Source organism: Peromyscus leucopus, chromosome 2 (genome assembly GCF_004664715.2).
Source record: "Peromyscus leucopus breed LL Stock chromosome 2, UCI_PerLeu_2.1, whole genome shotgun sequence".
Taxonomy (NCBI): domain Eukaryota; kingdom Metazoa; phylum Chordata; class Mammalia; order Rodentia; family Cricetidae; genus Peromyscus; species Peromyscus leucopus.
Window position 1 is genome coordinate 106,357,701 of NC_051064.1, and position 11,395 is coordinate 106,369,095.

The following is an 11,395-nucleotide window of genomic DNA, read 5'->3' on the forward strand; positions in this document are numbered from 1 at the left end:
CCCAGCTCTCCATTCTGAGTGCTGGGGTTCTAGGCCTGTGGTGGTACACTGCCTGGCTAGGATTTCAGAGGGGTTGACCAAAAAGTTTTGTTGAAAAGCCTTGTCCTTACTTCTCATTCCTGAGAGCAACTTACCTCTGTCAAAGCAGCCATTTAGTTTATGTTCATTTACTGAAAATCCTCAGCTACTTATAATTCCTAACTTTTGACCGTTTCACAAACGAGTCAGACTTCAATTTCTATTGTAGTTTGTGAAAAGAAATAAATGATTTCAAACATATTTTGAGAAGTGTAATCTTGATTTGTATGAATATTTAATGAACATACCTTAGATCTTATTAAACTCATTAGTTAATGAGGAAAATGGTAAAATGTTATAACTAGTGTAAGGGAGAATTTAACAACCATGATATAAGAAGTCCTATATGAGATATAAGTGTGATAAATACAAAGACAATTGTATAATCTTGTGGATGGCACACAGGCTCTGCTAACCCAACTGGAGTTCTACTGAAGGAAATTGAGCCTGGATTTCTTTCTTTTTATCAAATCCAGAAATTAGGAACTGACACCAAATAGGATGGTCATAAATTCTGTGAGTCCATTGGACTGTGCAGGTCAAAAGAAAAAGCTGTTTACTCTGGCATTTCTCAAACCTTGCAAGGTGTCGTTAGGTTTCAGAAAATTGTTCCCTCTGGCAGACGTGTTTTTGACGTGATGCCTGTGGTGATCTTCCTTCTGGCAGCAGACCGCCAAGCCTCAGGAAAGCATTCATCCATCCTTTGTCTCTCCCTTCCCTTCTCCCTCCCTTTCTCTCCCCACTACTCCTTAGCCATTCTTCAGCCATTTTGATGCTTATAGATAAATACATAATCAGTAAGAAACACAACTAGCTATAAAACAGCTCTACTCATAGCTCTACCTGCTTCTTACCAGGCGCGGTTCGTTCCCATCTCCATAGACAAGTATACCTTTCATTATCATTAATTTTAAAATAACAGAAATAAGGCAACTATCTGGCGAGTATTTTTAGCCAAATGATATTCGTAGCTCAGGTTAAAATCAGAAGTAATTAAAATGTGTATATAGACATGAAGCCTGGTTTCAAAAAAATGTATGGTGTTGTATGTACATACATGTTTATGTATGGACTGTTAGAGTAAGTATAAGAAAGGCAGTAAGCTAGAATGAGCTTCCTTAGGCTAACTTTGGAAAGAGGAAAGGTGTCAGTAAGTCAAATAAAAATTTATCCTAGAAACCTGTAGAGTCACAGCAAATTAACTAAGAAAAAGGCTCTGAGCCATATGGGGCCTTACTTTGGAGACTTTGTCCATAAGTGCAAAGAACAATTACTTAGTAACCAATTAATTCTAGCATCAAAATATAAAAAGGGACATCAACTGTTTGATTCATTTCATGAGCATGAAAGACTTTTGTTTCAGCAATTTGATTAAAACGTCTTTTAAAATTTATGAACTGGGATCATTAATTAGCAAACAAGTCAGTGCTATATCACAATTATTATTTACTACAAGCAACTGAATTGTTCTCACGTTCATAGGTGGCATCTTAAAGGCACACGAGAGCAGAAACGCGGTCCTGGTCTTTGATTCCTCTCTTTCCTACTCTTCTGCATCCCATCCATGCCAGTCTTTGGGCTTCCTCCAGTGTGCATTAGGAATCTCTGTGGTCCTTCACCACAGCCACTACCCAGAACAAGTCACCATCACCTCTCCTAGTTCCTGTAACTCTCTCCAATTTCAGACTCCCTGGTCCATTATTTCCATTAATAGCCAGCTATTTACAACGTATAATGAGAATAACCTTTTAAATGTTATTCTCTTGCCTAAACCCTTCCAGTCTTTTCTCATGTAACTTAGAATAAGAATCTACCCTGTTCTAGTTACTTTCTGCTGCTGTGATGAAACATTGACCAAAACCAGTTTGGGGGAGGAATGGTTTTATTTAGGTTAGAGGTCCATCACCAACGGGAGTCAAAGCAGAAACCTGGGGTCAGGGACTAAAGCAGAGGCTGCAGGGGGTCAATGCTTACTCGCTTATTTATCATGGCTTGTTCAGCTTGCTTTCTTATATAATCCAGGAAAGGTTCTGTCCACAGTGGGTTGGACCTTCCCACATCAATCAGTAATCAAGAAAGTGCCGTACACACACCTACGGGCCAATCTGATGGATGCAGTTGAGGTTCCCTCTTCCCAGGTGACTCTAGTTTAATGTCAAGATGATGAAAACTAACCAGCTCAGTCCTGTAGTCTTCTGGTCACACGAGCTGGCCACTGCTTGTCTTGCTCCTAGGTTTTCTGGGGTCTAGTCATTTCGGGCCAGCTTGTCTTCTTTTTATAGACCGGGGCCCCCCCCCCGCCCCCCTGGTTGTGGATTTCTCTGTTCCAGACATCACTTCCCCAAAGAGGCTTTTTCTGGCCCCTCAGTGTCAAATAGCCTGTCTCCCACGCAGTCATGCTCCCTCTTCCAACCAGATTGATCTTTTTTCTGTTGATCGATTGTCTTCTACCGAGGAATATATGGCCCCTGTTCTCTGTGGTCTCCCTGGTGGCTCCCACAGTTTCTGAGATACCTAGTGAATATTTACGTGGCCCTAGGATCTATAATAATAGAAAAAAATAGCTAAAATAGGACATTCTGCTGTAGAAATGATTAATGCTTGCAGTGCTTAGACGCTATTAGCTATAGGAAATTATGGTCAGTAATGAGAAAAAGATGCTCCTAAGAACTGGCAATGTAGGAATATCAGTGTGCAAGGCAGTCTAGCTTTTGCTTTTCTCCATACATTGTTAGGTTAGCAGACTCTTCAAAGTTCTGCTTGATGAACCTGTGTGTCTGTGTGGGTGAGGCCCTGCTCCTCCTCACCTTTTGACACTTACTAATAAAAAGTGGTTTGCAGGAGCTTTGATAATGTTTTTTCTTCTTCTTTTTTATTATTAAGACATTTTCTATTTATTTTATATACCAACCACAGATCCTCCTCTCCTCCCTCCTCCCGCACCCTAGCCTCTCCCCAACCCTCCCCCCATTCCCACCTCCTCCAAGGCAAGGTCTCCCATAGGGAGCCAGCAGAACCTGGTACATTTATGCACCAGGATGGATCCCGATCCTACCGTCAGGCTCCCCCACAAAAAAAAAAAAAAAAAAAAAAAAAACAGTTCAAGCTAAACAACTGTCTCGCCTATCTAGAGGGCCTAGTCCAGTATCATGGGGGCTCCACAGCTATTGGTCCACAGGTCCTGGGTTTCCACTAGTTTGGCTGGCCATCTCTGTATGTTTTCCCATCATGATCTTGATGTTCTTTGCTCATAGAATCCCTCCTCTCTTTCATTGTCTGGAACCCCAGAGCTTGGCCTGGCGCCCGGCCATGGATTTCTGCATCCACCTTCATCAGCCACTGGATGAAGGCTCTATGATGACAGTTAGGGTATTCACCAATCTGATTACCGGAGTAGATCATTTCAGGCACCCTTCCCACTACTGCTAGTAGTGGGGTCATCCTTGTGGACTCCTGGGAACCTCCCCAGCACCCTGTCTCTCCCTATTCCCACTATGTCTCTATCTACCATGGTATCTCTTGCTCTCCCACTCTGTCCCTGTTCCAGCTCAAATATCTCATTCCCTTATGTGCTCACCCCCATCCAGTTGGGAATCTTTAAAGCAGTTGCTTTCACACTCACATTCAGTTTTCCTCAGGATTCTCGGAGCTGTATATTCTTGCTATTGGATTATCTTTCTATTTTCTCATACATTGTAGACTCTCCATAATATTTTATAGCATTTATTAAAATGATTATTCATAGTTTAAAATTCAGCCTGCATTTATGAAGTGCCTCTTTTATGCAATGCATAGAGTCGGACAGAAAATAAAGGCAGTGGAAGGCATATTCTAGGTGCACATGGGGAAAATCCTCACTTTTGAAGAAATTTGAAGATTTATTTAATATGATAAGTTTGAATTTATAAAAGGGAAAAGATATTAGCACACCAAATTGCAATAAAACATGTAGAAAGAAAGCCAAAAAAAAATCTAGACAATGTTTTACTGAGATATTAAGTAAGTCTTTCTGTTCAGAAGATTTTGCATGTAATATAATTTTTCTTGAGAGGAAGTGGGATGCAGCAATCCATACATGAGGAAACAGTGACAGGAAATCTTTATGAAGAATATAGTTTTTCTGGCAATTAAAGAAATAGGGCAAACATATCCAAAGTTCATCTGCTCAGTAGAAAGATCATTCAGAGAAGCATGTGGTACAAAATTAGCATAAAAAGCATACTAGACAAAAGCAAAAATTTCAACCTTTTTATTTCCAAGCCAACTTTACTTTTTAAAAAAAAGTAATAGATTTTTTTTTATTTTTAGTAAATTTTGTATATATAAAAGAATTATTTGAGACAGGGTCTCATGTATCCCAGGCTGGCCTCAAACTTATTCTGTAGCTGAGGATAACCCTAAAATTCTGATCTTTCTGAGTCCACCTCCTAAGTGACGCAGTTTTAGGCATTTGCCTCCATGCCTGGTTTATTCATGATGCTATACCTTCTGTAGGTTTGGACATGTGGTATGGCATGTACCCAACCTATAGTACACTGAGTTTTGTTTTTTTCTCTGGCCCTAAACATCCCATGCCTGCTTCTCTTTCTTTCTCCCTGTCCTCTACAGAGTTAAGTGGCTTGGGGGCTGGTTATGGGCAGCAGCACTCTATGACTGCCCTCTGCTCTCAGCAGTGACTCTCTGTGCTGTTAACATGCTGTTTTGGGTTTTCCCAGCTTATGTAAATCACATGCTTTGTTGCCGTTTCCTAACGTTCCAGTTTTAAGCCTTCTATTTATCTTCCACCACAGAGAACTAGATTAAACTCTCTTTCCAGCACTGTCACAACACACACACACACACACACACACACACACACACACACACACAACACACACACACACACGCTGCTCTCTTCTTCCCCAAATGATTAAATTGTGATTTGGGTTGATTCAAGATTTGGTATTTTAAACTATAAACATCAGTTACAACCGAGTTACACAGTGCGTTATAATTGCTCTTCCTTTTCCCACAACATTTTATTCTCCCTAGAGTTAAAAATTGTTGTGATTTTGATTTTCTGCTCCTTCTCTGTCATTAGCATCTATTCCACCCTAGAAGGTCACAGCTGTGAGCAACTTTGTTGTTGTTGGTTTTCTTCAGTGGGTTCAGTCATGGACATTCTATTTATTATTTTTCTTGGGTTGAAAAAAAAAATCTCTTATAGAATCTTCAGAGCCTTGTTAATCTGATGTTGTTCTCAGGATCTTCGAAGGTGATGAAACCATTTGTTCTCTTAGAGACTTGTTTACCTCACCATGTGGCTGTTGTTTCACATGCAGCTGCTGCTTTAAAAAGGATGGTTACTGGATCAAATCATGGAAAGCGATAGCAAACGTACCCGTGGTTCTTCTTTGTTATACTTGAGTCGACCTCTATTTAAACATGCAGACACATTCTCTTACTTTTGGTTGTCTTGTGCAGACCATGTGAAGAACTGCATTGTATTCTTCTTTGTAGGCTCTCAAACTTCGGGAGGTCTGTAATTGCCCACCACTCTCTGGACCAGACCCTCGGCTGCTGTTCAAGCTTACTGTGAAGCGTTTTCTTGAAGACTCAGAGAAAGAGGATCTAAACACCACTGTTAAGAAACAGAAAATGGATGCTCTCCCCATTCAGAAACAGGAACAGATACCACTGACATACATAGTTGAGAAAAGAACTACAGGTTGAATTGAAATGTGTGAGACTTGGGGTATGAAGAATATAGCGATCTTCATCATTTTTATGTGACTCCTAAAAATGATGTTTTAAATGAAAAAAAAAATGGATATTCAAAGTCAAGTCATGTCTATTACAGATATCTGAATTTTTCTAGATTTGTATCTTTCATAAAATATTATTGTATTTTAATCTATTTTGAAATACTTCCAATGAGGAAAACATCACAGAATAAATTTATATTATCATCCATACCTGCTTTAGATTTGGAAGTCAGGCCCCTAGTGGATGCATACTCTGAGGGTAGTAATTATTATAAAGAACTTCCTGCCTACAGTGGGTTTTGAAGTCTGGGCGGTTATTAAATGGGTAACTGACAGTCTGGAGGTGATGGTCTGCACTGGGTTGTGGGGGTGTGTGGAAAAGGGAAGAATTCTCAAGGGAAATACCCCCAGGTGGATGTTAGAGGCCATTTCTATTTAGAGGCACAGGAAGTGCTGTTTGTGAGTCAGGTGACCAAGTGAGCCGTACAGTGTGTGTGGGGAGAGGTGTAGGCATACTGTGATGATGTGTGGATTTGGAGGTCCCCAGAGGACACTGCTGTGTTCCCACTGAGGTCGATACCCAGAGAGGCAGGAGTGAGTGCTCCCTCATTCTTCTTGCTGGCCAATGGCCAGGTGCTGTGGGAGGTATTGGAGAAATTATTTTGGCCACTCCACGTAGTTAAAAGGATATTTATTTAATGGCGTAACTCACAAATTAAGTAATGGGTAGGTCGCAGGGTCTGGGGAAGGTGTAACGCAGTCCAGCGGTGTTCTCCGGAGCTCTGCACAGTCAATCTCCACTGGTCAGCATTCCAGCACCGAGAGAGCGCCCAGAGAGAGCGCTGGCCCATCCAGCTCTCCAGTCCCCAGGCGCCTCCCCTTGCCCCGCCTCGTAGGTGTGACAGTTGCCAGAGTCTCAATGGGGGTTGGAACTTCCAGAACCAAGCTGGAATGGCTACCCACTACAGGGAGGATATAGGGGAAGGTACTCCAGGAACATCCCTGGTGAAGCCTGAAGTTGATGACCATGTTGTGTAGGGGTGGAAGTAAGTTTTAAAACATGAGTTATTTAGGCAGTTTTATTTATACTCTCAAATTGGTAGCCTTAGGTTTTATCTTTTAGAGGGGTGGTTTTCTTGAAACACATTGTCTTAGTTAGGGTTTCTATTGCTGTGAAGAGACACCATGACCATGGCAACTCTTATAAAGGAAAACATTTAATGGGGTGGCAGCTTACTGTTCTGAGGTTCTGTCTGTTATCATCACGGTAGGACGTGGCAGCATGCAGGCACACATGGTGCTGGAGAAATTGCTGAGAGTCCTGCATCTTTCAGGCAACAGAAAATGGTCTGACTGTCATACTGAGTGAAGCTTGAGACCTCAAAGCTTGCACCCACAGTGACACACTTCCTCCAATAAGGCTGCACCTCTTAATAGTGCCACTCTCTTTGGGGGCCATTTTCTTTCAAACCACCACACACATTCAATAGATACTTCATTGAGGAATTAAAAGTGAAAGAAAATTCTTTTTATGAGAAGTTGCTGCTATCTAGAAGCTGAGCTTTTAAAAGATTTGTTTTATTTTTACTTAAGCATACAAGTGGGGAGTATATGCAAGTGCATGTGATGCCCAAGGAGGCCAGAAAGGGTGCCAGATCCTAGAGCTGGGGTTACAGGTGGTGATGAGCACCTGACATGGGTTCCGAGAACTGAACCTGGGTCCTCTGAAGGAGCAGGGAGTGTTCTTAACTCTAAGACATCTCTTCTAGCCCTTGAGCAAAGCCCTTTTTATTTCAGTTATTACACAATCTTATGAGGTAAGTTTTATTTTCACTTTATGTTTATAAATGGGCTCGGAGAGGCTTAATAATGTGCCCAGTGTCTCTTACCTAGAAAGAACAAAATTATATCTCTGGTTTCTGGTTTGCTCATTTGCACAACTCTCACGTACCAAAGACAAAGCTATAAAAAGACAAGGAACAAATTGCATTCTCGATTATCTGCTCGCTTCAATACAGGTGAACTTCAAAGAATTATCAAATCAGAGAAGCCTGTAAGTATAAAAGCACCATGTTGTCTGCAGGGTGGTTTTCTAAGTCTTCTTAGATCCTTGTGTCAGTCTTCATGAGAAACTTGGGGTAAGGTAGAGTGGCAGAGCAGGTCCCCCGCCCCCAAAGCTTGTGAAATCTCACTTGGGATGTATCTTGATGCTCAGACAAAATGCCTACTTGTCAGGAAGACAAGTATGAGCCTGTTTATGTTTTTCTGGTCCTGCTGTCTTGTTTATAAAGTATTTCTTGATCTGCACACAAAACTGCAGTTGTAAGGGGAGTGTCACAGTAGCTGTTATCCATGTTGGCATCCTTTATGCTCCTGGTGACTGGTTTTGTAAGCAGCACCCCGTAATGTGTAAAGACGTTTGGAGAATGTCACCCACAGGTAAACAGCAAGGCTTTGACTTCTGTAGAGAGTTCCTAAGAAAATAGTGTACTGCAGTCCTTACTCTTCTTTCTTCTGTCTCTCTGGCAAAGCTAATCCTATTGTTCAGATGTCTTAGAAACTGCATGCAAGTTGACACTATGTCAGAAAGAGCATGGATAAATTAATGACAATGTCTTTTAGTAAACATAAAAGTTTTTTTTCTTTTTATTCTTTCTTTCTTTTTTTTCTTTTTGGTTTTTTGAGACAGGGTTTCTCTGTGAAACAGTCCTGGCTGTCCTAGAACTCACTATGTAGACCAGGTTGGCCTCGAACTCACAGAGATCCACCTGCCTCTGCCTCCCGAGTGGTGGTATTAAAGGTGTGTGCCACCGCCCTGCTGATACAAAAGTTTTTTTAACTGTGGAATCAAGTAGAGAAATTTTGGATTTCACCTCAGGATGTTCTGGAGTCTCTTAGGAGAAATTAAATAGTGGTTGATAGTAAGATCCATTCAAGTTCTTTTTTTTTTTTTTTTTTGCCTCAAAAGGTGACATTTATTTATTTATTTAGAGAGAAAACCAAAACCAACCAAACAAAAACAAAAACAAGCTGTCCATCCCTTGGCTCCCTCCCCTCCCCTCTCCAGATGTTCCTCAGCCCCCTAGGACTGAACCCTGGCTAGGGCCAGGTAGCAGGACAGCCCCTCACATAAGGTCAGCAACATTGAGGGGCATCTCTTCAATGGAGGTGTTGTAGAATGTCTCAATTTCTCAAAGAGTCCTTTTGTTTCTTCTGTTACCATGTTAATAGCCACACCTTTACAGCTAAAGCGACCACCATGACCAATTCTGTGGATGTAATTTTCCCTGTTGGTGGGAAGGTCATAAATGATGACTAGGGAGACCTGCTGTACATCAATGCCTCTGGCCAACAGGTCAGTGGTAATTAATACTCTGCTAGAACCAGACCAGAACTCCCTCATGATCACATCTCGTTCCTTTTGGTCCATATCTCCATGCATGGCAGAATAGTGAAATCCTGGGCATGCATCTTCTCAGTGAGCCAATCCACCTTCCTTCTGGTATTGATAAAGATTACTGCCTGGGTGATAGTCAGGGTTTCATACAAGTCACACAATGTGTCAAGCTTCCACTCCCTCCAGGGCCAATTCTTCCTTCTTGACAAGGATCTGAATGGGATCTCTCGTGAACTTCTTGGTCACTTCAAGGACATCAGAGGGCATTGTAGCGGACAACAAAACTACCTGTGTGTTACTGTTAAGCTTTTGGAATATATCATAGATCTGGTCCTTGAACCCACGGCTTATCATTTCATCTGCTTCATCCAGTACATCTTGATGTATTTGGGGGACAGGTATCTCCAGTTAAGCAAATCAAACACCCGGCCGGGGGTGCCCATGATGATATGGGGAGCTTCCATTTGCATCTTCTGCACCTCAGCATGGACATTGGTGCCCCCAATACAGGCATGACAAGAGGCACCCATGTAGTCTCCTAATGCCATGACCACTTTTTGTATTCTGTAGCCCAGGCTGGCCTGGAACTCACAGAGATCTGCCTGCCTCTTCCTCCTGAGTGCTGAGGTTAAAGACATGCGCCACTACTGCCTGGCAGTATCTGGATTTTATGTGCCCTGGGCATGAAACAGCTTTGGCCACCAAGTCAGGCATCAAGCTAGGATGAACAAAGGACTGTCATCTGCTCTGCTCCTGACTGATATAAGAGCAGCACCACCAACAAGGTGTCTTTTTGCCCATTGCCAGGGGTTTCATTCAAGTTCTTTTCCTGTGAATAGAGCATACAGATGTTGGGCAGTTAGATCAGCTGTTAGGATCATGACAACAATAGATCCAAGGTACAAATTTAATTCAATTTCTCCTCTAATCCAGATCTACATATTTGCCATTTTATGTTTGACCCTAATAGTGCTTAGAACATTATAGGCATTCAGTTAATATTTTATTTCCATTATATGATCAATATAAATCATTTGTTCAAAGATTATTTTTAAAAGAGAAGGAACTATACTAGGTGAAAATTTTATTTGATACCCGTTAAGCACCTGTGGGTCCCAAGAAATTTTCGAGTCCTCATTCTTCTTTGGTAAATGAGCACAGTAAACCCTCAGATTCTGGTACAGTTATTCTATGAGAGATACACATAGGGCATTCTGTATAGTCTAGAGTTCTGAGCACAATACAATTCACACCACTTTTATGGGTGCTTTCTTTGTGCTAATGTAGTGCTAAAAGCACTATTGGACTTCACTGCACTCTTGTGTAAGGTAGATAAATATCACCCCCCATTTCCATTGTAAATCAAGAAACTGAAGTTTAGAAGGATAATGAAAACTTGTTTGGATTAATCTGTTAAAAGATAAGGGACATTTTTTTTCTAGTAAGAACAGACAGAGAAACTGAAACTCTATCAATAAAATATATTGTCTTACCTAATAAAATTCCCCAGAAGATACTAGTTAGGGATACAGTTTAATACAGAACATCATGATGTCATCAAAGAAGTAGCTCATTTTCTTCAGTTTTTTTTTCCAGCTCTGCCTTCACTCTGCTTTGATATCTAAATGGCTGCCAGCAACTCCCAAGGCTACATGCCTCATTCATCCAAATGTGAGGAGTGACTGTCCATACAGCTATTGAAACACACTTTCAACACTAACTGCTTCCTGAAGCAGTTGCCATGGTAGCAGCTGGGATTTTCCTGATTGCCTTGGACCTCATGCCTAGCATCCATCATTGTGACTGAGAATGGGTGCAGTTTCCAGCACCCAAACAGAATCATATCACAGGGTTGGAGGGATGCAGACACAGCACATCCAGATTGGTCAGTGAGTAGCAAGCCTAGAACTGAACTCCACTGTGTTTGATCTCCTTCAGCAGGCAAGGAAACAAACCAGTTCTTTAACAAGTTGGCTTGAAATGCTTAATCTGAGCAAAGATAATGTAGCCTAAATTTCACGTTGCTGTAATAGTAAGTTTGCATCTGTATGCTTGGTATGCTTGCCTAACTGTGCTAGGACTGTTTTAATCTGAACCTATGAGATTGAAGGATAAATGGTGTTTTGCCATAGGGAAGAAAAAAAGGTTAGAGGAACTAGGTAAGTTATCTGAGTGG

At 41.4% G+C, this 11,395-nt stretch overlaps 1 protein-coding gene, 1 non-coding gene and 1 pseudogene across 4 annotated transcripts in view; 1 reads left to right on the top strand and 2 right to left on the bottom strand.

The window, feature by feature from the left end:
- Positions 1 to 6,032, top strand: part of Oma1 (OMA1 zinc metallopeptidase) — a 56,302-nt gene extending 50,270 nt beyond the window's left edge. For all 3 annotated transcript variants that reach the window (XM_028887875.2, XM_028887882.2, XM_028887891.2), the window contains exon 9: positions 5,578 to 6,032. In XM_028887875.2, the coding sequence (XP_028743708.1) occupies positions 5,578 to 5,790 (213 nt within the window). In that variant the 3' untranslated portion in view covers positions 5,791 to 6,032. The remainder of the gene's footprint in view (positions 1 to 5,577) is intronic.
- A 2,816-nt stretch (positions 6,033 to 8,848) lies between these two features.
- On the bottom strand, positions 8,849 to 10,045 carry LOC114707486 (annotated as a pseudogene).
- LOC114707758 lies at positions 9,888 to 10,031 on the bottom strand. The gene has a single exon (XR_003736705.1). It is a non-coding gene; the product is annotated as a small nucleolar RNA SNORA48 (small nucleolar RNA).
- Positions 10,046 to 11,395: the final 1,350 nt, after the last annotated feature.